Source organism: Camellia sinensis, chromosome 8 (genome assembly GCF_055761805.1).
Source record: "Camellia sinensis isolate YWXY chromosome 8, ASM5576180v1, whole genome shotgun sequence".
In the NCBI taxonomy this organism is placed as follows: domain Eukaryota; kingdom Viridiplantae; phylum Streptophyta; class Magnoliopsida; order Ericales; family Theaceae; genus Camellia; species Camellia sinensis.
Window position 1 is genome coordinate 117,994,938 of NC_138968.1, and position 25,228 is coordinate 118,020,165.

General features: G+C 42.1%; 1 protein-coding gene across 1 annotated transcript; it reads left to right on the top strand.

The window, feature by feature from the left end:
• Nucleotides 1-6,637: 6,637 nt before the first annotated feature.
• Nucleotides 6,638-21,914, top strand: LOC145798003 (uncharacterized). Its single transcript, XM_082885445.1, has 3 exons — nt 6,638-7,655; nt 7,743-7,993; nt 21,776-21,914. The coding sequence occupies exons 1-3, from the start codon at nt 6,666-6,668 to the stop codon at nt 21,912-21,914; spliced, it is 1,380 nt and encodes a 459-aa protein (XP_082741571.1). The 5' UTR covers nt 6,638-6,665.
• The last annotated feature ends 3,314 nt before the right edge of the window (nt 21,915-25,228 follow it).

Below are 25,228 nucleotides of genomic sequence, written 5' to 3' on the forward strand. Positions count from 1 at the left end.
ATAATAATAAACAAAAAAATACAAATATGCGTTTAAGACAGCTATCCTCACAATGCTTTACAATATTCATAATCTTTTACCAAATAAAATGTGCATGGCCAGCAACAATAATCACTTCTAATACTTTTGCAAAGGCAGATGACTTTTTAAGTTTCACTTTGCAAAAGTTGAGCCACAACATAAAAAAACATGCAACTACAAAGAGCTGCCTAAAAAGTAATAAAAAAAAATTGATGGGGGTAAACTCTTAAAAGAAAATTTTAAAGAAGGGCTGCATCAAAATTTTAACCATGCTAATACACTTGCCGAAAAGTTTGAGGGTTGAAAACTAGCCACTATATGGCTTAAATTGGTGCGTTTGCATTCAATCAGACAGCAAACCTGAATTAACAAAGCCAACATCAACATACTACTAAGCAAGACAACAGTGTGCAATAGTTGGCCGTACAGATGATTGATTATTTTTTTAGCTCCAATACATCTGTCTGTTCTAAAACTCATTTTTGAATATGATGTGTCTTCATCACCCAGAGGGAAGAAATTAAGAAATAAAAATCTTCAAAAATCATTAAGAAGCATGACATGATGTGAAGACTAAAACCCAAAAAACAAAGAGTTCAGTTTTGCATAAATAAATAATAAAAATTAAATGACATTTATTTTTGTAAAATAAATAAATAAATAAAAATTAATTTGTTTAGATAATCATCTAATCACATAATAAAAATTAATTTGGTAAAATAAATAAATGCGTAAAAAATTTATCAATTTTACATAATTTTAGAAACAATTTTTAAAAATTTAAAAATATTTTTTTGACATTTATTTTTTGTCAAATTAGTTTATATTTTATTAAATTGACGACTTTGCATTTGAAATTGAACAATGGTATTTTCAATTGTCCTTATTTGGAATAAGATTCAAAAATTTAGGATCAAATGTATCACAGTTGAAAGTTAAAGACCAAAGTGACACGAATCCTAAACTATAGAGACTATTAGTGTAATTCGCCAATAAATTAATAATAGTAATGTTATGAATCCAGACATAAAAATCTAGAAATTACTCAAAATTTTATATCAATAATTTAGATTCATTTCATATGTGGATCGCATTACATTAATTTAATTTTGGAAAATGATTGGTGGCCCTAAAAAATTTACCCCTAATGCCCCTAATTTCCATTTTTAGAAACTGTTTTCTTTTTTTCTTTCTTTTTTCCTTTTTTTTTTTTTTTTTTTTTACCTAAAGTAGAAATTTCGGGGCATTCGAGCCCCGAAATTCGGGCCCTCAAGCAGCGCCGTTTAATTTTTACCCTACATTACTCTACTCAGAAAATCTGAGTTGAAATGTCACAATCCATAGCATTTTTTAATTAATAATTGTGGTGGGACGAATATTTTCTCCCTCTTTCCTAGGCTTTCTAATGCTACGCAAGTGACTCTACATAGAGAAACAAGCCAATAGAGTCCACCGAGGGTGCTTTTTAAACAAGCACTCTGATAGTTAAATCTGAGCTCAATTTTTTTTTTAAACCTATCATTCTTGCGATGCAAGATTCATTCTTCAATGTTTGGCTCTCAACAAAAAGAAGTTGAAGCTAACAAAGAGTATGCTTAATAGCCAAATACGACTTCATTCAACAAACGTCTTTGCTAACTTAGGGCTGATTTGACAAGTTTTAAAAAAGTCAAAAAGTCACTATCCTGACAAGTTTTAAAAAAGTCATTTAAATCGCACTATCTTATTTAAATCACATCACATCACCTCTCTAACAAATCACTTCAAACTCAACTCAAATCTAACTCATATTTAATAAAAAGTCAAAAAGTACACTTATTTAAATCATCCCAAACAACCCTTTACTAAGACCACGAAGATGTTTCGTTTTCCCTTGTCCTAACTTGTCCTAGTTATCATGTGAGTTTCGATTGCTGGTCAGTAATGCCAACTAATCGAGAACTCGGATGAGATTGAACTAATTTGATCCCCACATTAATAATAAGGAATAAACATTGTAGGAGAGGGTTCAAGAAAGGAGTTGGAAAATTCGAAGATCTTCAAAGATCCTTGAAGAACAACTTCAAATTCTCTAGAATATGATGAGAGGCTTAGATTCTTCAATAATCTCAACTTAGGAACACAACAACAAAGGAGATGATGGAGATAAGAGATTGGGTGAAGAAGAAGGCAAAATGGCTAGAGAATAGAATAATGGCAAGGCTCTCCCATTGATCTCCCACTTTCGCTCTCAAGGTTGATAATGGAGAAGGGAAATTAGTTCTTTCCCAAGAGTTAAAAATCTCCAAAATCCATCCCTTGTAAAGCTATGGGTGGGTGCTATTTATAGGCACCTCATGATGTAGGATGGAGCCCATGTGCAAGGCACATGGGGGATATTCTCTCTAACCACCTTGTCCGAGGAGGTGACCTCTCCGAGGAGGTGACTTCTCCGAGGATGAGAAAACCCCGAAGAAGAGATCAATCCCTCGGCGAACCCTTCTTCTTAGCCACACCTAACCAATGATCCCCAATCATCCCAAAGGGTCAGGGGTAGTCCCAGAGGACGTCCTGCCGCAAAATATTGCCGAGTCTCATGGACCCCCCGGGGTCGTGCCACCTCGACCCGGGTATAGGCTGGTTTAACCGAAGAGTGAATTTATCTCCACTCACCGTCCTCGGGATCGGGTCCTTTGTTCGGACTCCATTACGCCCATGGTTCTGGTACGTAGACCCCGGAAAGCTCCGAGCCCGCAAGTGTTCTGGGACTCATTAACGGAGCGACTTCTAGATTGCGTCTGAATCCGTTCGAAGCCAAGTGTTTCGGACCTCTAGGTTCGTGGATCCGAACCCTTTCGAGTCCGAGTGCCTCGGATCTCTAGGCTTGCTTAATACCCTTTCGAGTCCGGGCCCGAGTAAGTCTCTAGGTTCGTGGACCCGAACCCTTTCGAGGCTTACAGCGATTCAATCCGTTTGATGGCGATAAATCTGGGCCCACCGATTCTTGGACTTGCGATAAATTCGGGCCCACTAATCTTGGGCTATTGGGCCTAAATAATTTAGTGGGCTCAAATTAGCCCCTCTTACATTTGCCCCTTGCGTGTATGAGAAATTTTAAATTTCTCAGACATGCATACTGTCATTTCTTCGACCCTGTTTCGCATCACGTTCCCCAAAAAAAAACATTTTGTCACGACAGAGCCTATGGATAAAGTTGATGACGCACTTCAATTTACAAAAAAAATTGACAAGCAAAAATTTAATTTTTTTGTACTTTTTTTTTTTTTTTTTTTTTTTTTTTTTTTTTTTTTTTTTTTTTTAGGCTCACACGTGCCTTTGTTGTTTGGCACACACGGATAATGCTCTTTTTTTTTATTTAAGGAAAGTGCCAAAACCCTAAGCCTCACCAAAATCTTTTACACAGCCGTCACACTTACTCTCTTTCTTTCTTTAACCCAGCTTTTCTTCTTCTTTAAGAAAAACTTGTTTCTACAATACCAGAGCCCATTTCGGCACACTTTCTCTGCTGCGATTTCACCACTTCCCAGCCTCTGCTGTCCAGCTCCGATTACGCACGTCGCCCTACTCAACGCGACGTGTGTGGCCACCGTTCAGCTTGTCGCCAACACAACAACTCGGCAGCGCACACTCACTCACGGCAGTCAGTACACTGCGTTGCTGTCCTGCTCCAGCCGCTGCTGCGCTACGGTTCAGCTCGCACCTGTGACCTCACTGCGCTACGGTTCGGCTCGCACCTGTGACCCAAGCCGCTGCTCACTGTCGGTGCTTCATTTCGGCCCAGCAACGCCACTTCAGAACTCCGAACAGAGCTCAGTCTTGCTCTGCCGAAGACCACCACTGTTTGTGTGTTACTTGTTACAGCCTTAGGTGCCGCAGCAGCCGCCTCAACCTGCGCTACTGTTCTTTGCTGCGCTGTTGTTCACTGATTATATTTGCTCCGAATACGCCAACACCGCGATCCTAGCCATCGCCCGTTCAGCTCGCCAACTTCAATGTTTGCTCACTCCGGCGCCACTTCATCACGATCTCGGTTTGTATTGTTCTTGGCCACTCTCTCTCATGGGCGTGGCCTTCAGATCTGTAAGTATTTTATCGAAACCCACTCTCGATCCTCTTGCTTTGATGAAATCTGAATTTCTTTTGATTTGGGCCTTTGAGATTTGTGGGCATTGTTTTATATCAATTTTGAATTTGAGATAACTGAAGCTTCCATTGAATCTTGACTTGCATATGAAATGAAATCCTGAAATTCATATTCTGGAGCTTCATTTTTGGTGGGCCTTGGTCTTCCTCTCAACTAATTTCATTTTTTTTTATTTTGCTACTTGAAAATCTGTAGACAAGTATATATATTGATTATATATATATATATATTTTAGCTTCGAATCTGCTGGTGCTTGCTTTAGATTGAATCTGCTGGTGGTTCATTTTTTCTTCTTTTTTTTTTTTTTTCACTTTGCTGCTTGACAAACTTTGGGCAAATATATATATATATATATATACTGATTATCATATATATATATATTTTTTTTTGTTTAGAGCTCGGATTAACCACATTAGCCTTGGCTTGTGCACAATCAATCGCTGCTTCCGGCTTCAGTTTATCCGACGTCGACCACGCACGTTCGCCCTCTCAACGCAACGTGTGTGGTCTTGCCCAACCTAGCTCCACATCGCTGCTTCCGGCTTCAGCTTATCCGATGTTGACCACGCACGTTCGCCCTCTCAACGCAACGTGTGTGGTCTTGCCCAAGCCTAGCCCAGTCTTGTTGATTACAGTCTGTAAAGCCTCTCTGATTTCAGCTTAAATTTCCAGTATCGGCTTCGGACTTCACCTCTCTAACTGCCCAAATTTGTAAGTATGACATTCGACCCCCTCTTCCGAATATAAATATACTTAAATATATATAAATATATTTTTGTGGCAATGTAGAGGGCTCAAGCAATCTGATGAAAATAAAAATAAAATAAATAAATAAAAACTGAATCTGAATATGGACTCAATTTTTGTGGCAATCCCAATGATATTTTTTTTTAGCTCAAACACCGTGATTTTGGCCATATGGAAACATGCACTAGCACTTGAAACCTTATTGAGGTGCTTGGCTTGAACATAATTTGTTGAACTTTATCACCGAGGAAAGGCCGAATATAACTTGTTGACTAGTATTTGAGCTCTATTTTTGACATGGAGAGGGAAAACCCTGGACTTATGAATATGGACTTTGGAAAGGACATTCTTGTAATTTGCATAATGATCCATTGAATCTTGCTACTGATAAGCAATGTAATATACTTCGGATCTCGGGCCTGAAATTTACTATTGAACCTCACTCTGTCCAAATTTTGAACCCCGTATAAATTGGACCTTTAATATAGAACATAGTGACTTTAAGAAATTGACCCAATTGAACTTCATCATGAAGCGACCTATGACATTGCACCTCTTATTGATGATAGAAGACGAAAATCTATATGTTGATGATGCACCCATTGGTATTAAAATTTGTTGAGCTTGAAGAATATCCAAGAAAATGAATTGTTGATGACGTCCGAAGTTGAATTTGTTGATAAACCCATCATGTTGCATGTAACAATATTCTGAATTTTAATACGGTCAACTCTTTAATATTTATACAGGTTATTTCAGCCATATGTCTTCTCGAAAGAAACCCGTTGTCCCGGGGTCATCGGAACCGGCTCTCATGAAAGAGAGGGATGTACCTCCGGTATCTGAGTGGAGGAAATCTCCTTATTTTGGTCGGAAGGACCCCTTCTGGCGGGCGGCTACCTCTACCACTTCTCTTCTATCTCCGAAGGGGGCTCCATTATGTCTCACTGAGGACACTAACTCTGGCCAGGAGGCCCTCATTTCTCCTTCCTCGGTGCTACGCTTTCGGATTGAGCGGGGGGACTTTCCATACTGTTATCCTCAGTTCAAGGCCTTCTCAAACCCTCCTTTCGGTTGGCAAGAGTGGGTCGATGATGTCCTCTCGGACAAGAGCCTCTGTCAACGGCTTCAGGAGGCTCGGCTATTGATCCCGGTGAAAATATCTAGATCTCTATCCATCCGTCGCAACAATGCTAGCCTGGAAGCCATGGCTCTTCGGTGGAGCACCGAGACACACACCTTTATACTTGGCCAGCACGAGATGGGGCCCACCCTTGAGGATGTGTTCATGTTGCTGCGTCTGGAAGTGACCGGCCCTGATGCCTTCGACCCTGAGCAGACACCCCCCGAAGATGATTCTTTGATCCAATCTCTGAAGCTAAATCTTCAAACTTGTGGTCGGTGGAGTTCTGTTTTTGATGGTTCAGCGAGGAGGACTAGTCGAGTAAGGACGGACCGTGCCTCCTATACTGCAAGGATCCGTCACTTCTTCAAGGATCTTCAGCCCTTGGCCAGAGATGCTGACCCTGACTCTCGGGAGTATGAAGCCGGTCCGATGTATGGCTCCAGGCTCTATTTCTTGGGATTTCTGGCTTGCTTCCTTTCATTCTTCATTCTTCCGAGCACACCTCCGGATTCCCTCAATCCTTTCGTCTTCCCCTTGGCAGTCCGGCTCTTTAGAGGAGATCGGATCCCTTTGGCTCCCCTATTTCTTGGGAATCTCTACTATCGGCTGGATCTACTACATCGAGATATGGTTCGCTCCGTGGGTCGATATGAGCCTGTCTCCTTTATTCACAGCCAGTTCCTGCTATGTTTCTTCTTCGAGAGGTTCCCAAAATTTGCCCCTGCTCCGACTGTATTTGAGGCGGAAGTTCTTCGGGAGATAGTGGATAAAGATGGCATCCCCGTGCTCAATACTGATGGGTCTCGGACATTTGAGAAAGCAAAGTCTTGCCAGCCGTTGATTACACGGTGGTCACGTACCATTTCCACCTTATCCTTGAATACTCTGGTGGATGATCCCCGACGCTTTGTGGCACAGCCGTATGTATGCCCACCTGTGGGTGTGGCCACACCGCTTATCTATCATGGTTCCTCCCGCTCGGTGTCCTTTCCTTTGCCGAAGAACATCCCTGCACCCTTTGTTGATATGCTGATTATGATCCGTCCGAGTTCATTACCGGTGTGGCATGAGGAAGGCGTTGATAGTGCCGTTTATAGGCCTGACCGTGTAGCATGTCAATTCGGGTTTGATCAATGTGCCCCGGGGCCAGCACCTCATTTATTATCATTTTCAGAGAGCTACGGGCGCTTCAGTCGCCGGCTTATACACACCATGCTTCCCATATCCGGCTCTTTGACGATGCCAGGCTTGAGCCGAGTAGGGGGTTTCACCCCCTCTTTCAGGCGGTATTGGCAGAAGAATATCGATGCGTTTATTGCATTTGTCCAGAGCAGACCGACCGTATGTTTGCCTCCGCCGATTTATAAGAAGGATTCTTCTCTTCGGCTACCCGAGAGCCGAAAATCTGACCACATGTACGAGGGTTTCTTCACTTCATCTGCTCCAACTGACCCTTCTGCTCGGGCATCTGCTTCTAGCTTGGCAATTACTTCTCCAGAGCCAGTCCCTTTGAATAAGGCCTCTGGTCCTCGGACGACCCGCCTTAAGAAGATGGCTCACAAGAGGACTTCTGATGCCAGTCCTTCCGCTCCTCGCCTTTCCAAAAGGCTTCGTGAGGTACCCGAAATTCTTGATTTGAAGCTACTTTCCTTCTTGCGACTATACCTTCTAAAATGAAAACTTTTATTTGCCCATGTTATGTAGGATCCTGCGGTTGTTGACGTTCTCGGTACCGTGGCTCCTGGCCATGCTGCCTCCCCCAGGCCGGACTCAGACTTGGACGACACCCTCCCTTTGTCTGCAAGACTTGTGAAGATGTGCACCCCTCGTATAGCAGTTATAGATGACGATGATGATGATGAGGCTGAGTCCTCCGATCATTTTTGTGACCTTATTCCACGCACGCGTCGTCATCGCCCTACCGTAGCTGAGGAGGAGCACTACCTTGGTGACGAGTTTGTTGGGGCTCACCGTTCTGATGTTGAGATTGCTGGAGGGACTGATGCCACAGAAATTGATGTCGCGGGCCATGCTTCTAGAGGCGATGTAGAGATGAGGTGCGCCTCTGGGAATGGTGTGGAGGTGGATGTGCTAGAGATCTCTGAGACTCGCTCTGGCACTTATGGTGATTCTCATCCTCCGGCCCTCCTTCCTTCTTCAGGGATGACTACTACTGTTCAGGCTTCATCAGACATTGAGATCGATCAGGTGGTCTCTACACGACTAAGTGACTTTGTTGATGCTAGGAGTCCTTCAGTTGCCCCTGCTTTGCATATTGATTCTCCCTCTGGTAATCTTTCTTTCTGAAGTTTGTCATTTACTTATATCTGTGAGAAATCTTTACTTAAATGACTTTCCTGTTCCCTACCTCTAATAAGGCCTTCTTATCTTTTCTTCAGTGTTAGCTGCTAACGGGGTCTTGCCTTCACCTACCTCAGACTCTGCTCCAGTGTTAGCTGCTACCGGGGTCCTGCCTTCACCTGCCTCGGACTCTGCTCCAGTGTTAGCTGCTACCGGGGTCCTGCCTTCACCTGCCTCGGACTCTGCTCCAGTGTTAGCTGCTACCGGGGTCCTGCCTTCACCTGCCTCGGACTCTGCTCCAGTGTTAGCTGCTACCGGGGTCCCGTCTTCACCTGCCCCGGACTCTACTCCGACTCTCTTTGTAACTCCTCACGGTTCTCCTTCTCAAGGGGGAACACCTGCCTTTGAGACGACTGCTAGAGGTTCTTCATCGCCAGTGCCTTCAAATATTTTGGATTTGAATCTCAGTGATTTCCACATTGATAGTGATGCTTTTGGTCTTTCCCCTTATCGTTCGGCATTCTCAGGCTCGGGACCTCTGCCGGGAGTTACCCCTCCGGGTGGTTCATCTAACCCGATAGACATTGGGGAGATTCCTGAGACTAGCAGCTTTCCGGCCCCAATTCCTCCTTCAGCTTCTGGCAAAGTATCATTTCTCCATTATTGGGTAGCTCCTGAGTTTGCTTCAGTTCTACAGCTTGTGCATTCAAGTTACCCGGAGACCTTTGCTTCATTTGCTTGCCAGTGTCCACTCATTCAGACTGCTCTTCTCGAGTCTTTTGCCACTATCTTATATAGCTTGGACACGCAACGGTTGTGTGACCTTAATGGAAAAGTAGTCGAGACGGCGTATCAGGGGATCTCTGACATGGAGCGTCACCAAGTGGACTTATCATGGCTTCGGAAGCGCCTGGATATAGCTTCGAACGCCAGTCATCGGCTGGAACTTATGTCTGTGCTTGCCTCTTATCGCACCTCTATAGATGAGACAAAGGTAACTCTTCGTGAACTTGAGTCGGGTTATGCTCGGGCCTTGGAGACTTTAGAGGCACACTCTACTGTTTGTCCTCCATATGTAGATGTGACGGGCAGCTTCTTCGAAGGTGTCTTTAGGAAAGATTGAGTTTTTTTTTTATCATTACTTTCTTGCCCCTTTCGATAAAAATGTTTTATCTAGGACAATGCAATGAAATGACAAAATTTTTGTTGTTTGGATATTTTCGCATTGTTTTCTCATTCTACTTGATAAAATATTTATTTCGAATGATAGAACAATCATATGCACATGTTTATAAAAGCTGAAATATTCTCATTAGTTCTTCAACTTTCTTGACAAAAGCATAATAGATTCACTGTAAGTGATGGGATAAAACATACACCATAGAGAAAACCAGCTTCTTCATAACGCAAGGGAAATACAACCTTTAGACAAAGTAAGAAAGTGAAAATGAATTTCAACATAGATGAGTCCAACTATGGGTAGTAATGCTTGATAAACTTTGCATTGAGCGGGCCAGTTCGGAAGCCGTCTTCAACCCTTACAAGTTTGTAGTACCCGCTTGAGCTTGCCTGAACCACCTTGTAGGGCCCTTCCCATTTTGGAGAAAACTTGGGTAAAGGCTGTCCTCGCATGATTGGGTCTACAATCTTCCATACTAGATCACCTTCTTCAAACTTCCTTGGTACCACAGTCTGGTTATAGGCTCGGGCGATGGACTCATGATACCTTTCCATGACTTTTGCAGCTCTGTCATGCTTTTCCTCTAATGCTTCCAATCTGGTGGTTCGAGGCTCCAATACCATTCCCGAGGCGAGAGCCATTCGAGCAGATGGCGTTTCCAACTCTATAGGTAACACTGCCTCGGACCCATACACAAGGGAGTAAGGAGTTGCTTGAGTTGGCTTTCTCTTCGAAGTGCGATACGCCCATAGGGCTACTATCAACTGTTCGGACCAAGTCCCCCCAAACTCATCCATCATCTTGCTCAGAATCCTTATCAGTGTCTTGTTTGTGGCTTCCGCCTGCCCGTTCCCTTTTGGATAGTAGGGTGTGGATTTGTGATGCTTCACTTGGTAAGTCTCTAGGAGGCTCTTCACATCTTTGTTTATGAAGGGAGTGCCGTTATCCGAGAGGATGGTGTTTGGTACTCCAAATCGGCAAATGATATTCTCCTTGATGAAGTTCGCGACTGCAGGCCCCGTAGCGTTCTTCAGAGGAATTGCTTCGACCCATTTTGTACTCAATTCTGTGGCTGCGAGAATCCACTTGTAACCCTTAGAAGATGTGGAGATGGGCCCTATCAGATCAAAAGCCCAGGTATGGAACGGCCATGGCGTTCGGATACTATGCAGGTCTACAGCTGGAGCATGGATCAAATTTCCGTGTTTCTGACAAGTCTGGCACCTCTTCACGTGATGGGATGCATCTGACTCCATGGTCGGCCAGTAATACCCAAGGTGTATAAGTTGCTCGAACAGCCGAGCCCCTCCTTGATGTTCAATCTCGTGGGCTCTTCCGAGGACTAGATCTGACTCCTCCCTGGAGAGACACCTCAGGGGAGTGCCCTCAATACTTCTTCTATACAGCTTGTCCTGATCAAGAAAGTACCGCCTCGCTCTCCTCTTGAGGTGTGCAATGTCCCTCGGGCTCTCAGGTAGTGTTCCCTCTTTGAGATAGTCAATGTAGACTTGCCTCCAGTCAGGGGTATCAATTTCAAAGCAACTCTCATCCTCCCGGATGTATGACTGACACTTGGGGCATTCCTTCTGTAATTGATTCGAGTCCTTCTCCATCTCGGGCCAATAATAACCTTGTCTTTGGATTCTTCTATACAGACTGATATCCCCATCCCCGCAAGACTTTTCATGGATCTGTTGTAGTCGGAAGCTTGCTTCTTGTTGGCCAACACACCGGGCTAGGAATCCGGTACCTCCTCGGAAGTAAAGTTCACCTTGAATAATTGTGAATTGGGCAAGCTTGGCCATAGTCATTTTTCCAACTTTGCTTCTGAGTTGTTCGAGGACTTCTCCTCTCCAGTCTTCCGGAAGGCCTTTGTCTTCGGGTATTATTGAAGGTTCTGTTCTCTTTTTGATAACAATTGTTGCCTCTTCCTCTGGAATGTCAACTCTTGCCCCTAATGTTGCGAGGGCATCTGAAAACTTGTTGTCGGAACGAGGCACATGCTCTATTTCGACCTTCTGAAATTTGTCAAGAAGCCTTTGAACTGTTGTTCGATATGTGGCCAAGGCAGGCTCCTTTAAGACGAACTGTCCTGAAACTTGCTTCACTATCAGCTTTGAGTCCCCCCGGATCCGAATCTTCTTGATACTGTGCTTCTCAGCTGCTATTAAGCCTAAAATAAGAGCCTCATACTCGGCTTCGTTATTCGAACAATGGAAATCCAGTTTATAAGACAAATATAACTTTTCCCCACTTTTGCTTGTAAGGACTATCCCGGTTCCTCCCTTCCCTCCGGCTGCTGCTCCGTCAAAGCCCAATGTCCAGAAGCTTTCCTCGGAAGCCATAGCTGCATGCACCTCTCCTCTTAATTCTTCATTCACTGGTTCATAGTCACCACTTGGAAATTGAGCAAGGAGATCAGCTAAGGCTTGGCTTTTGATCGCCTTGGGGGCTACACATGTGATCTCGAATTCACCCAGTGCTAACAACCATCTTGCCACCTTCCCGGTTAGAGCAGGCTTACTGAGGAGGTATCGGATTGGATCACTTTTAGTAACAATCTGAATCTGGTGTGCTAAGAAGTAATGTCTGAGCTTTTGGGCAGTGAATACCAAAGCTAAACAATGTCTCTCTACCGGAGTATATCGGACTTCTGCTCCTCGAATCTTCCGGCTGATGTAATACACCGGGCGTTCTGCTCCATCTACCTCTTGGACCAATAATGCCCCTATGGACTTGGGGGTTGAAGTTAAGTACAACATTAGAGGCACCCCGGGCTGCGGGGCTATCATGGTCTGAGGCGAGGTCAAGGCTGCCTTGATTCTCTCGAAGGCCTTTTGGTGCTCCTGGTTCCACTCGAACTTGGCATCTCCTTTTAACAATGAACCGAAAGGCGCAGAGATCTCTGCCAGTGCTGGGATAAACCTCCGAATATAAGACACCTTCCCGAGGAACTTCTTTAACTCCTTCTGAGAATGTGGGGGAGGCATTGCTCTGATAGATTTGACCTTGTCTTCATCTGCCTCGATACCATGCCTATGTACAAGAAACCCGAGGAACTTCCCGACCGTCACCCCGAAAGCACATTTGAGAGGATTCATCCTCATTTTGAATTTCTGGCACCTCTTGAATACCTTCTCAAGGTCTCGGAGATGGTCTTCTTCTTTCTTGGATTTCACCACTAGATCATCAACATAATCTTCCACCTCATGATGGATCATGTCATGAAAGATTGCAGTCATAGCCCTTTGGTAAGTTGCACCAGCATTCTTGAGTCCGAAAGGCATGACTGTATAGAAGAAGTTTCCGAGAGGTGTTCTAAAAGCAGTCTTTTCTGCGTCCTCATCAGCCATCTTAATCTGATTGTATCCACTGAATCCATCCATGAATGAGAACATCTGGTGTCCCGAGGTAGTATCCACGAGGGTGTCGATGTGAGGAAGAGGGAATTCATCCTTCGGGCAAGATTTGTTCAAATCTCGAAAGTCTACACATACTCTGATTTGGCCATTCTTTTTCTTTACTGGCACGATGTTTGCTAACCACGTGGGGTACTGTATTGGCCGGATGAAACCAGCCTGTTGAAGTTTTTCAATCTCCTCCTTAATCTTTTCTTCGAGATCTGGATGATACTTTCGAGCAGCTTGCTTAATTGGCTTGGAGTTTGGGAACACATCAAGATAGTGGGAGACTAGGTCAGGATCTAGTCCGGGCATTTCCTTATATGACCAAGCAAACACATCTGAGTATCGGCTTATCAACTTTAACAACTGTTCCCGCTTCTCTGGGCTAAGGCTCGAACTTACGAATACCGGCCTCGGTGCATCTTGTCCATCACTCAAATCTACTTCAATAAGTTGTTCAGGCTGAGGCTTCGGCCCATCTTGCATGCATTCTGGAGCCACTTCAGGTTTTATTACTATATCATTGTCAGGAGGCTCTTCTTTTGACTCGGAGTCGGTGACTGAAGAAACCGACTCCCCGCACCTTCATAAATAGTACACCATCTTGCCTCCTTCTCGAACTTTCATCACCTTCCGAGGAATAGGCGGACTTTCTGGTCTAGACATCGCCCGCTTACTTGACTCTGCCATCGGCTCCTTGTCATCTTTGATATCCTCCCAACGAGGAATTTTGACCCCTCGAGGCTTAGAGGTGGTGGGAACTTCTTCGACAGCCAGTTCGGTGAAGTAGATGGCATCAGAATAATGAGCTTCATGGATCTCGAACGGCCTTTCTGTAGCCTGAATTGTCACCGTCTTCTTTCCCCATTTAGCCTTAACACACTGATGATAACTTGATGGTACAGCCCCATATCTATGCATCCAGGTCCTCCCTAGAATGATGTGATAATTTGCCTCAGAATCGATAATATGGAACTTGGTGGCCGAGCGAATCTCTCCAACGGCTAAATCAACTGTTACGCATCCGATAGTAACTCTCCTTTCTCCACCGAAGCCAGTGATGACTATCGGCTGCTTCACAATGCGTTCTTCAGAGATTCCGGCTTTTTCTAGAGTAGCGCGAGTCATAATGTTGATAGAGGCTCCACTATCTAGAAAGGCCCTTTTGAACTCAACCTCGTTAATAAAAACAGTCACATAAAGCGGGCGATTGTGAGAAAAAGGATACTTTCGATCAGCCTCGGAGAAAGTAATGGCACTAGATTGCTCTTTTGCCTTCCTCGGGATAGACCCCTCAGTCGACATGCATTCCTCATGGTGTGCCTCGGCTATATTAATGATAGACTTGGTGATTTCCGTTCTTGCCTCCCTGGAAAGTCCAAGCTGGTCAAAGAACTGCTTGAACTTTACACAGTCTTGCAGGGTTTTGGCATAGTGATCCGGATCTGTTTCCACTCTTGGAGGCTCGTAGTTAACCATCTCCTCGGTCTCCTCAAAATAAGATGCCACATAAACATGGTGTCCTCCTCTTCCATAGTATTCTTCTCCTCCTTCTGGATCAAAGGGATCTTCGCCATGAGTCATAAATGTTCTGCCCTCTGGATCGAGAGCACTTCCATAGTAAACTTGCTCACCCTCTGGCTCGAGGATGTCGTCCAGATAACAGTCATCGTCATCGAGATTAGCGATAGCCTCGATCATTGGGCCTTCATAAGCTATCATAGCAACATTCTTGCCCTTGTCTCGGTGTTGAGGATATGGTTGTTCTCGGATGTCTTGAGTCCCTCGCTTTTTGAACCTCAATTCGTCTGCCTCGACTTTATCTCTGAAGATTTTCTTGAGAGTCCAACACTTCTCTGTCGGATGTTTCAATGTACGATGGTAGACACAAAATTCAGGGCTCTCACGGTCCTTTTTTGATGGCATTTCTTCAACATAAGGCAATTTTAGCTCTCCGTCAGCCACCCATTCCTTAACTAGAGCTTTCACTTCCTCGATTCCACATGGATAAGAAACATTCCCCTTTTCACCATTATATTGCTTTCTTTTCTGGCCCCTATGACCTCCTCCTTGTGAATTTCGAGTATCCGGGGCAGAGGCAGCAGCAACGGTAGGTCCACGAGATGACTTGAAACTAGTCTTGTAACTGGCTTTAAATCCGGACTCCTGAGCCTGAGGGATGCTAATGTTCCGAGCTGCTTCTATTAATGCCGAGAAGGTGGGTAGCTTGTGGTTAACTAGAAACATTTTGTACCTGCTCAATGCCCCTTCTAGACAAATTTGAACCAGATAACTCTCCTCAACTGCTTCATGACAATCCACGGCCTTGTCCTGAAACCTTTTGACGTAGTCAAGGATGTCTTCACTTTCTTGTTGCTTCTCTTTACACAATGTAAGTGTGGTCACCTTCTCCGCCACTTGAAAGAACTTGGAGTGGAATTTGTTAACCATTTCCTCCCAACTTCGGACAGAGTTTGGGGCCAAATTAACATACCAACTATATGCTCGGTCGGTGAGGGACTTAGAGAATTCTCTCAGTCGGAGGACGTGGTTTGAACCATGAATACCTAGAGTCTCGATGAATCGCACAACATGTTCTCGGGCATTTCCTTGTTTGCCGTCGAACTTGATGAACTTCGGCACTGTATACCCCTCAGGGTATGGGTAGCTCAGCATCTCAATGGGGTAAGGCGGCTTGACGTCTGGATCAGGCAAAGAGGGTAAGGTCCTCTTGCCCCGTTCAAGATCGAACATGGCCTGCACATCGGCGAGAGTGAGAAACTGTTGAGGGAGAGAGTTTGATGGTGGTATTCCCGGGACTTGGCTTATGTACCCGAAGACTGAGCTAGGGGCGTCTTGGCCATTCTGGTGCTGCGAATTCATCATTGGTGAGGACATTTGACGATACTGGCCATCAGCGCCTATAGACATGCCAGTTGGTGATGGGATATTGAATTGAGGCCCGTAAAGTCCACCGTACGGCGCTGCTATACCGGGTTGTGCTTGCAGATTTGTTGTTGGCACCAAAGGAGGCCCGCTTGGTGCTTGGGTAACATTTACTGGTGGCGTGACAAGATTATGTACGGGCAGAGCTCCCTTTTGCGCCATCACGCTCCTTATGTTTTCCTGGACACCAACAGTCGCCGGAGCACCATTCATTACACTAGAAACTCCCCTAGTCACCATCGGATCTTGGCTTGGCACGCCATGGAGCCCGGGTATGGGCAAACTGCCGCCGCCTACTGTGGTTTGAGCATGTGTTACTGTGGTCGTGTTGCCATGAGCCATAGGCTGATTGGGGCTTACTTCTCCTTGGATTTGATTTTGCGCTCCGGCGGGAATAACTCCACCACCAGTTTGATTTCCGTTTGGCGCCGGTGCAAAGTTAGAACTCATCACCAACATGGTGTGGGTGAGATTCTGAAGAGTGGTAAGAATCTCCTGTTGAGTATTTTGAAGTCCTTGAATGGCTTCAAGCAAAAGTGGTTGATCTGGAGCCGTGGTTCTGTCATCACCACCATTAGAGGATCCTTGTTGGTGAACTTCATCTTCTCCTGCCATCCTTGTTGGAGTTGTGTGGATTCCAGATCTCGTTGAGACCATTAACCAATCCGCCTCCCCAGCAGAGTCGCCAAAATGTAGGAGAGGGTTCAAGAAATGAGTTGGAAAATTCGAAGATCTTCAAAGATCCTTGAAGAACAACTTCAAATTCTCTAGAATATGATGAGAGGCTTAGATTCTTCAATAATCTCAACTTAGGAACACAACAACAAAGGAGATGATGGAGATAAGAGATTGGGTGAAGAAGAAGGCAAAATGGCTAGAGAATAGAATAATGGCAAGGCTCTCCCATTGATCTCCCACTTTCGCTCTCAAGGTTGATAATGGAGAAGGGAAATTAGTTCTTTCCCAAGAGTTAAAAATCTCCAAAATCCATCCCTTGTAAAGCTATGGGTGGGTGCTATTTATAGGCACCTCATGATGTAGGATGGAGCCCATGTGCAAGGCACATGGGGGATATTCTCTCTAACCACCTTGTCCGAGGAGGTGACCTCTCCGAGGAGGTGACTTCTCCGAGGATGAGAAAACCCCGAAGAAGAGATCAATCCCTCGGCGAACCCTTCTTCTTAGCCACACCTAACCAATGATCCCCAATCATCCCAAAGGGTCAGGGGTAGTCCCAGAGGACGTCCTGCCGCAAAATATTGCCGAGTCTCATGGACCCCCCGGGGTCGTGCCACCTCGACCCGGGTATAGGCTGGTTTAACCGAAGAGTGAATTTATCTCCACTCACCGTCCTCGGGATCGGGTCCTTTGTTCGGACTCCATTACGCCCATGGTTCTGGTACGTAGACCCCGGAAAGCTCCGAGCCCGCAAGTGTTCTGGGACTCATTAACGGAGCGACTTCTAGATTGCGTCTGAATCCGTTCGAAGCCAAGTGTTTCGGACCTCTAGGTTCGTGGATCCGAACCCTTTCGAGTCCGAGTGCCTCGGATCTCTAGGCTTGCTTAATACCCTTTCGAGTCCGGGCCCGAGTAAGTCTCTAGGTTCGTGGACCCGAACCCTTTCGAGGCTTACAGCGATTCAATCCGTTTGATGGCGATAAATCTGGGCCCACCGATTCTTGGACTTGCGATAAATTCGGGCCCACTAATCTTGGGCTATTGGGCCTAAATAATTTAGTGGGCTCAAATTAGCCCCTCTTACAAACATATTAATAAATTACATCAAACAAAGTGACTTAATTAATGTAAATTACATTGGCCTTCTTTGAAATTTGAAACAAAAAATTTATAATAAGTCTTACAATTTTAGCATAACTACATTGGGTTTCCTTAAGGCCCAGTTTGTTTTAAATGAAATACATAGACAATGAAAAAAAAAGAAAAAAAGGGAAACTTTTATGAGTTTATTTAGCTTAAAAGTGATGGAAAGTAAAAGTAAACAGATTTTCTTGTACAACCCATATTAGCATTGTATCTAATTTTTAATTTATTGCAAAAAACATAAGAAAAATTGAATGTATGAGTTATTTATAACTAAATTTTTAAAATTTTCTATTCTTTTCTTATAAAATTTTTATCTTATTCAAATGCATGCTAGAAAATATATTTTCTTTTCTATCATTTTTTTTTTCTTCTAATCAAACAGAGCTTAAAGTTTTAATTCACATAAAGTCGTAAGTTATATTATATGAATGGAAATATGATGATATCGTATTTTTTACACTAAAATATATATTTTTTTCTTGTTTATTATTGTGATTTCACATTATTTGCAATAGTTTCGGTCATTTTAATCTTATTAGAAGGGAGGTCAATGTAATTATATCAATAAGATTGATCCGAGTGGAAATGTTACACTTCAAGGTTTCTTAGCTTACGTTTTTAATCTTTTAATTTATGACATTTGATAAAATAAAGTCTTTTTCATGATCTTCAGGGTGATACAACTTCGGGGATGTAAAGATCGCAAAAAGAGGCCAAAAAGAACAAAATTCACTACCTCAAGCCACTCGGGTCAATTTCAAAGCACAGGAGCGGATTTCCTTGGACCTAGTTTTTCGCCAACTCAATCCATTCAGATGGAATTTTTAAACCACACGAGCGGATTTACCTACGGTTGCATGCGATTTTTCCCTATGTTTCTAACGCTGTAGAGTATAAAAGGAGAAGGAAAAAGCTGGAGAGGGGGTTTGAAAATTATTGCAAGAAAGGCACAAGGAGGCTAGGGTTTTAAAAGTTTTGGACCTGAAAGATTAGAGGTCTTCCATGACGACTTTTTCTTCCTCATCTTCTCACTTGTAACGCTCCGATATTTATATCACATCATTTGTTTCTAATCCATTATTAATTCTCCAATTTCAAGGTACTCATATGAACAATAAATAAAAGTAAATAAATTTATAAACTGGAATTCGTCACACTCTCATAAATTCGTTTTCAAGTTCTTTATAATGATTTACAATACATTGAAATATAAATATGAAAAGAAACAAAAATTAAATACACCAAAATTGCCATAAGGGCTTACACCTTTTAAGATTAAGGGCCTTGATTTGAACAAATAAAATCATTACTCGACAAATAAGTTTGATAACTATAGACAAACAATATCAAAGAAGCTTCACTATTCTGTGTTGAATTCCATTCACATTTCAATGATATTGTCACGACCCAAACTCGCCCCTAAAGGTTTAGCCTCGTAACCAGCCAGTAATCCTGGGATTACCAAAGGCCTCTCAGCAAATTAACACATGATAATGGATTGCAGAAGCAAATATATATTAAATATACAAAATCCATTGAGCTGTGTAGACAAACATAGGACATGAAGTTAAAACTCTGTGTACATAAACTTACATATGACGTCATGTAATCATCCATTCTACATTGCCATTGCACATATAATAAGACAAAAGAATCGTTCACAAAACAAAAAAAGTCTTAATCTTATAACTTGGTTCGCAAAACTCGACCACCAAACTCTTTCTAGAACCTCCTCGGGAGGCACAAAGGTTAGCCGACAAAACGGACCTCCAGGCAATCATCATTGAGCCTGGTCACGTTCCTAGTCACCCACATACATAAATAATAGAGTGAGTGGAAGCTCAGTGAATAATAACAAAGTAAAGATTTTAATGAATGATATCCATATCAAATTCAGATTTAAAATCGGAAGCATAGTCATAACCGTATTCAAATCATGTGTGGTAATCCATTAGCATTAACATATCATGTTGGTCAAGAATATCAAGTTCCATAATGGAACCTCCTGTACTGGATAACATATCTCATACGTGGGCCACGATATTGTTTCCCCCAGGCAAGGGCCTGTGCCACGATATTATTTCCCCCGGACGAGAGCCTATGCCACGGTATTATCTCCCTCGAGCGAGGGCCTCATGACCATAAGCCACAGTATTATGTCCCCTAGGCGAAGGCCTCTGCCAAGGATACCATAAATACATCTCAAAGAATTAAATCATCATTCATTCATACAAAACATAGAATTTTAGAAAACTGATCATTTCATATCATTAGAAAACAATTACAGTTAAACATAACTTTACAGAGTTATTACTCACGGATAGCTTCGGTAGTAGAACAAATGGATCAAACTTCCCACGGCGTGTGACCTACACAAACATATAACAGATACACTTATTGAAACACACACTCGGATAGTACTTAACTTATTTCATTTCGTTCTTAGTGTGTTTTTAAGTATTATCCTCATTATTGTGCCTTAATTATGTCCTAGGAATGTCTAGGATGTAATGAGGATGACAAAATGCACTTTGAAACACTTAGCAAAATTTTCAAAAATAGGGCACCTCGCTCGAGCGTCACTTCCTACGCTCGAGCGAGCCCCTAGGTCTACAAAAGTACTTACATGAATTTTCTGCTTGATGGACTCGGGACGGTCGCTCGGACGGAAGACTAAATAAACACGGTCCTTGCTCGAGCGCAACTCTTATCGCTCGAGCCATCTACAAAACTTTGTAAAACTTCTAGGGGCATGAATTTTATGCTCAAGCTTAGACTTCTTCGCTTGAACGCAAGCACAAAACAAAGGGTGGTCGCTCGAGCGCAACTTCAGTCACTCGAGCGGAGAGGCAAAATTCTGAAATTTTCAAATTACTCTTCTAGCCTTAAGGCTCCAATTCAATCACACAAAACACATCTTTTTGGGCCCAAAACTTGAGAAAACAAGTCTAAACTTGGAAAACATTGAGAATTAATGATCATTTCATGAAATCAAGACCCAAAAGCATGCCAATTGTTCAAAATGAAACTTAAAATGTTGAAAGCATAATATGCATGTAATTTCTTAACTTCAAAGCTTTCAAAACATGAGCTATTGAGGTAATTTGATATGAAACTTCATGAATTCTCAAAATAAAGGCAAGATGAACACATGCATGTGGGAATTCTTTGTAATCAAACTCAAAACTTTATGAATTATGCATGCATGCAAGGGTATGATCTTCCTTTCTAATCCATCAACTCAATTCTTGCATTACTCAGCTTAATTCTTTGAATTCATGTGCTAAGTGACTTAATTACAAGGCTAAAAGGTTGGAATTTTACCTTAAATGATCAATTATGCTTAGATGCTATGTTGGTTAAGGTCACAAGTCAAATGCTCCAAATTTCTTCCCAATTCAACCTCAATTTCTCTTAAACTCAACCTCTTACACTTGACTCTCTCTCTCTCTCTCTCTCTCTCTCTCTCTCTCTCTCTCTTCCCCCCATGTTTTGCTCTCTAAAGATGACAAAATGAGAGTGTTGTAATCAAGAAGCCTTATGTAGGCCTAGTTTAGTGCGCGTAATTAAGCTAGGCTTAACTTAGCTACTGGCATTATTAAATTCTAATTATTTGATTCTGAATCGGATTTCAATTAAACTTACCATAAATTTTTAAAAATTCCAAATTACACATAAATCAAGTCAATTTCATGATCAGATGCCGATAAGGCCTTCAATTTGCAAAACAAGACGGAAACACAAATAGACATTCCTACAGCAAGCAGATATAAACACAAATAATGCAATATACATGCAATTAATTCAAAATTTATTCTTAATTATTGATTAGGTATTCTTAATCATGGATTAGTGGCTAATCACAATTCGAGGTTGTTACAGTCTTCCCCTCTTAAAGTATTTAGTCCTCTAAACTCGAATTACCTTTAGTCTGCAAGAATATCGAATCCAGAGAGAATTGTTCAAGGTATCTCTTCATCATATCTTCTTCAGTCTCCCATGTTACATAAATCCCTCCATGGTTTTGCCAATCAACCTTCACTAATGGAATTTCTTTATTTCTCAATCTTTTGATCTGGCAGTTCACAATCTGTATTGGTCATTCCTTGTATGTATAATCATCTTTCAAAAGTACATGGGTTGACTCAATCACTTGTAACGGATCTCTCAAATAATCCTGGAGCATTGAGACATGAAAAACATTGTGCATATTCTCCATAACCAGAAGTAAGGCCACTCGGTATGTTACCAGATTAATTTTTCTCAAGGATTTCATATGGCCCAACATATCTCGATACCAATTTGCCTTTCACTCCAAACCGCGTTTGCCCTTTCATAGGAGTTACTTTGATAAACACATGATCCCTGACTTCATAATCTCAATCTCTTCTTCGGACATCCGCATAATTCTTTTGGCGGCTTTGTGCAGTTTTCAATCTCTATTGAATCAATTTCACGTTTTCAGTTGTTTCTTGCACAAGTTCTGGTCCCAACAAAGGTTTGTCACCTACCTCAGCCCAACAGATTGGAGAACATCATTTCCTACCATATAAAGCTTCATAAAGAGCATACCGATACTCGAGTGCTAATTGTTATTATACACAAATTCAACTAATGGTAAGTAGGTCTCCCAATTTCCTTAGAAGTCTAACACACGCATTCTGAGCATATCTTCTAAGGTTTGAATGGTTCGTTCAGATTGGCCATCTATTTGTGGGTGATAAGCATTGTTCAGTCTCAACTCAATTCCCAAAGCTTGCTATAAACTCTGTCAGAATCTTGAAGTGAATTTAGGATCTCTGTCAGATACAATAGATACTGGTACATCGTGTAATCTCACAATCTCATTCGCATACATGTTAGCCAATTTATCCGCACTATAAAAAGTTTTGATAGGCAAGAAATGTGTGGATTTAGCTAAACGATCAACAATTACCCAGATAGAGTCCATACCTCGAGAGGAGCGAGACAGTCCAACAATGAGGTCTATCATAATATGCTCTTATTTCTATTTCGATATTAGAAGCAGCTGTAGTTGTGATGACCCTAACCTCCGAACTAGTGTATAATGATATTTTACTAGGTCAAATTTCATGATTATGTGTTTATTTATGTAATTACATGCTTAATTTTGTGATTATCTGTCATTACATGGAATATCTATTCGAATTGACAATTTAGATACAGAAATTGAAGATCATCCATGAATTCATGCATTTCATATCACTTAGTGGTGTTTTAACATGTAGGAGGCTCAATTTATAACATACATGGTTTCAACTTGAAAATTTAAGCTTGAACTTGGACAATTGAAGCATGATTTCAAACAAATGGTTTCAAATTGGAAGTATTTTCATGTTATATAATGATTTTGCAAGTTTTTGTACCAAAAACACAAGTTTTGAGGCTTTGAATTCCCCGGATGATACATAATTTACAAGTATAGTCCTTTATCAACTCAAGTCATCATCTCTGTCTCATGTTCAGTTCTTTTTGAGTAAAGAAATATTTCAAGCTTTTATGGTCAGTATACACCTCGCAAGTCACACCATACAGATAGTGTCGCCAAATTTTCAAGGCAAACACCACCGTTACCAGTTCAAGATCATGAGTTAGGTAGTTCTTTTCATGTGGTCAGAGTTGTCAAGAAACATATGCAATCACCTTCACATGTTGCATTAATATACACCCCAAGCCTTTATCGGAAGCATCACTGTAAATCTGAAACCCATCGGTTCTGTTGGGCAACGTTAGGATATGTGCAATTACTAATCTAGTCATCAATTCTTGGAAGGCTGATTCCTGCTGATCAGTCCAATTAAATGGTATATTTTTCTGAGTTAACTGCATCAATGGCATGGAAAGTTTAGCGAAATCTCTTACAAATTTGCGGTAGTAGCCAGCAAGTCCCAGAAAGCTTCTAACTTCGGACACATTAGTTGGTCTCGACTAGTTAACAATAGCCTCAATTTTCTGCGGGTCAACTGATATGCCATCTTTGTTGATTACATCTCCCAAAAATGCTACACTATCAAGTCAAAATTCACATTTGGAAAGTTTTGCATACAACTTCTTATCTCTCAAGATCTGTAAGGTAGTTCTCAGATGATTCTCATGTTCTTTCCTGCTTTTGGAGTAAATTAGAATATTAACAATAAATACAACTATAAATTCATCAAGAAATTGTTTGAAAACCCTATTCATTAAGTCCATAAACGTTGTAGGTGCATTAGTTACCCCAAATGGCATTGCCAAAAACTCGTAATGCTCATATCTAGTTCTGAATGTAGTTTTCTCTATGTCTTATACCTTAACTTTTAGCTAGTGATACCCGGATCTAAGGTCTATCTTAGAAAACACTTGTGCTCCCTGGAGTTGGTCAAATAGATCATCTATTCGGGGTAATGGGTATTTGTTCTTGATAGTCACTTTGTTCAATTCCCGATAGCCTATACACAGTCTCAAAGATCCATCTTTCTTTTTGACAAACAAGACTGGAGCACCCTACGGTGAAGTGCTTGGGCGAATAAACTTCTTGTCTAACAGTTCCTGAAGTTGAGTTTTCAATTCTTTTAATTCAGAAGTTGACATTCTATATGGGGTTTTGGAAATTGGTTTTGTTCCAAGTATTACATCAATGGTAAATTTAATCTCTTTATCAATCAAGTCCCCAGACAATTCATTCAGAAATACATCGGGAAATTCACAAACAATAGGAATAGTTCCAACATTAAGACTATCAGAAGTCCCAGCCAAAACACAGTACATATAACCTCTACATCCCTTCCTAAGCAGTTTAACAGCTTTCAATGCAGAAATCAAATATGGGGGTGGAACTACCTCATTCCCAGCAAACACAAACTCAGGTAAACTAGGTGAACCAAATACAACAGATTTATTCACACAATCAATAGTTGCATAATACTTCGTTAACCAGTCCATACCTAGTATGCAATCAAAATGATCAATACCCAAAGGCAATAAATTAACATACAATGTCATATCACCAATCACAGTATCACATGCCGAATAAACATAAGCACATACCATAGAACCCCCAGATGGTTTAGATACAGACAATAAATAATTCATGGGTTCTAAAGGTCTAGTTAATTTTCGGGAAAAGGCATGTGACACGAAAGAGTGCGTAGAACCAGAATCTATCAAGACATGCATTTTGGGCACAAATGGAAATTATACCTGACACCACAAACTCGGTGTTCTACATATCCCCAGGTACTAGTGTGAGCACCTTGCCTTAACGTTTCATTCCCAGTGTTACCTCTGGCATTAGTTCTTGCATTTGACCTCGATACAAAAGTAAATTCGGCTGAACTTGTTGCGGGGTGATTGGCATTCTCAGACCTAAGTAGACAATCTTTCATTATGTGGCCAACTTTGCCACACTGATAACAAGAACTAGATGCACGGTAACACACACCCCTATGATTCCTTTCACAATCAAGACAAACTAAAATAGACTCACTGCTCTGACTTGAGTTACTTGTAGACCCCGTGTTTTGCTTTTTGCTTCC